Source organism: Primulina tabacum, chromosome 17 (genome assembly GCF_025594145.1).
Source record: "Primulina tabacum isolate GXHZ01 chromosome 17, ASM2559414v2, whole genome shotgun sequence".
NCBI classification, from domain to species: Eukaryota; Viridiplantae; Streptophyta; class Magnoliopsida; order Lamiales; family Gesneriaceae; genus Primulina; species Primulina tabacum.
The window spans coordinates 23,237,555-23,240,202 of record NC_134566.1 but is presented as its reverse complement, the minus strand read 5'-3'; the positions used below and the strand labels follow the sequence as shown (position 1 = coordinate 23,240,202).

The window sequence follows — 2,648 nt, the reverse complement described above, 5'->3', positions numbered from 1 at the left end:
AACATAAAATTTTTTATAATATTATATAAATTATATTAAAGTGCCCAAAGTTAAAGAGTAACTAAACACTATTTCATATATAAATTTTTATAAATTTTTGAAAAAAACATAACAAAATACTTTATAATTTCATTAGTATTAAATACAATAATATTAACTCATTCTTATATTAAATTAATTTAATTAAATTAAAAATATTAACCTTCAAATATTTCAAAAAACACAATATCATATTTATTATTTTTTTAATATTCCAACTATTTTTTAATATTACGATTAATATTAAAAATATAATATTTAACTAAATTATACTTAATCATATAATGTTAACGAATAAAATTATAATTACATTAATATAATATAAATAATACAAACAAAATATTAAAAGAATTACTTAAATTACCTTCTCCGACGTAATTATACGAAACTTGTAATAATATCAACGGACGGTGTAATATCTGAAATAAATGATAAGTATTATCAAAAAAATTACACAAAAAATATTAATTTTTAATATATAATTATAATATTATCAACGAAATTAAGCATTATCTCTTGATATATCTTCAAATGAAAAGAATGATAAAATCAACAAATAATATTAATACAATATCGAATTAGAAAAGATGGATTCTGCGCATATGAATCGGATGAATGCGAGAATTATTACGGAGAAGAAATATTTTCGGACGACGAAAGGAAAGAAGGAAAGTGTACAATTTGAAGTGAGGAACATTTTTATTTATAGGAGAATACACACGGAATCCGCTGCAGTGTGCAGCCGATTGTTATAGTTTTACAAACATTCTCATTTTGCAATATTTATATAATTATTATTTTACTTTATAATATTTTTAAAAAAAACCCCATTATGAGATCGAGTTATTTTTGTCATCCATAGTAAAAGACGGCAATGTCCCATTAAACCATCATTTTCACACCCACCAAGCATACTTTCCTGAACCGTCGGTCAAATTTTATATATTTATATATATATATATATAATTTCATTCCATCCATCAAACCAAGTAGGTAGCTTACCACATTTTTGTTACTCAAAGCAGTTCAGCGTGCGGTGGGGAGGGAATGTCTATCACCAAGCTACAGATCGAGTCTCGCGAGTTCCCATCGTTGGTGAAGCCGCCGGGATCCACCAAGACGTTCTTCCTCGGCGGCGCAGGTGAGTGGTGCTTCTTATTTCATGAATTTTTCATGTTAATTGTCATAAGAGCGGCGATGAATGGGTTCAGGGGCGAGAGGGTTGGAAATCGAGGGGAAGTTCATCAAGATCACCGCTATCGGTGTGTACCTTGAGAAAAACGCCGTTACTGCGCTCGCCGACAAGTGGAAGGGCAAGAGCGCCCAAGAGTTGACGGATTCTCTCGAATTTTTTATGGACATCGTGACTGGTGATCTTCGCCCTTTTTTCTTGATCTCAAACGATGTGCTGTTACATGTTCTCCGTCTCTCACGTCTGCATATTTTATAGGTCCCTTCGAGAAATTCACGCAGGTGAGGATGATCTTGCCATTAACTGGTCAGAAGTACTCGGAGAAGGTGGTAGAGAACTGCATTGCATACTGGAAATCAATCGGAACCTTCAGCGACGCAGAGTCTGAAGCAACCAGCAAGTTTCAGGAGATTTTCAAGAACGAAAGCTTCCCACCTGGGGCATCCATCTGCTTCACCCAATCACCTCGAGGATCACTGTGGGTAAGTGCGTAACTGGGCAGAAACAAGATAGATTATGTCTGTCTTGCAACAAATTAATGTCTTAATAGGCTGCAATTGTCCCCTTGTAGATCAGTTTCTCCAAAGACGGTAGCTTACCTGAGAAAGAGAATGCGGTGATAGAAAACAAACAACTGTCGGAAGCGGTGTTGGAAACGATCATTGGAAAGCATGGCGTTTCTCCTGAGACAAAGCAGAGTTTGGGCGCAAGGATATCGGAGGCGTTGAAAGCATCTTCAATCGAATAGGCTCGATAGCAGGGCAATGTTGTTGTGATAGATAAGAGTCTTTGTGGTGTCTCCTCTGTTTTGTGTTTTTAAGGAGACTTGTTAATCTTATCATCGGCCGGTGGATTTGATATCCTTAAAGCAATTTCAAGTCTTGTAGTCTCACAATGAAATGGCTATTCAAACGTGAGACAGAAATTCCATTTGTTTGAAATAGTACCTCAGCAAGTTCTATCGGAGCACATGTGCCCAGAATTTTTTAACGAAAAAAAAGGCATACCAGTTAAAAATCATAGTTACGATACATGTTCACATGGTACCTCAAAAGTTTCTCATTAACAAGTTCAATATTTTTGTTATTTAACTCATAAGTTTTGAAAAACGACAAAAACATCGATAATGTAATCTTATATATTCGTTTTTCTTCAAGAAATTAATGAAATTTAAATAAATTGAGTATGTTTTTAAAATTATTCATTCAATGTTGATGATTAAATTAAATATTTTTTCAACTAAAAGATACAAAGATGATACATATAGATATTTGATGATGTGCCTGGGATAGCTCGGGTCATGAATTGTGTCCGGGTCAGGGGTATGGATTGTGCCCGGGCTCTTAGGCGAATTCCCGAGACATCTCCCCCGGCTATCGAATGCCCGAGCTCTCATGAAAGTTCTTGGGAACTTCTT

At 34.3% G+C, this 2,648-nt stretch overlaps 1 protein-coding gene across 1 annotated transcript; it reads left to right on the top strand.

Moving 5' to 3' along the window:
* Nucleotides 1–1,012: 1,012 nt before the first annotated feature.
* On the top strand, nt 1,013–2,197 carry LOC142531679 (chalcone--flavanone isomerase). The gene is made up of 4 exons (XM_075637900.1): nt 1,013–1,180; nt 1,251–1,409; nt 1,490–1,713; nt 1,803–2,197. The coding sequence occupies exons 1-4, from the start codon at nt 1,087–1,089 to the stop codon at nt 1,977–1,979; spliced, it is 654 nt and encodes a 217-aa protein (XP_075494015.1). The 5' UTR covers nt 1,013–1,086; the 3' UTR covers nt 1,980–2,197.
* Nucleotides 2,198–2,648: the final 451 nt, after the last annotated feature.

Excerpts from the sequence above, each read along its gene's own strand:
- LOC142531679 (XM_075637900.1), top strand. The coding sequence starts at position 1,087 with ATGTCTATCACCAAGCTACAGATCGAGTCTCGCGAGTTCCCATCGTTG. Across the intron at positions 1,181-1,250 it reads GTTCTTCCTCGGCGGCGCAG|GGGCGAGAGGGTTGGAAATC; the intron begins GTGAGTGGTGCT and ends GAATGGGTTCAG. Across the intron at positions 1,410-1,489 it reads TTTTATGGACATCGTGACTG|GTCCCTTCGAGAAATTCACG; the intron begins GTGATCTTCGCC and ends CATATTTTATAG.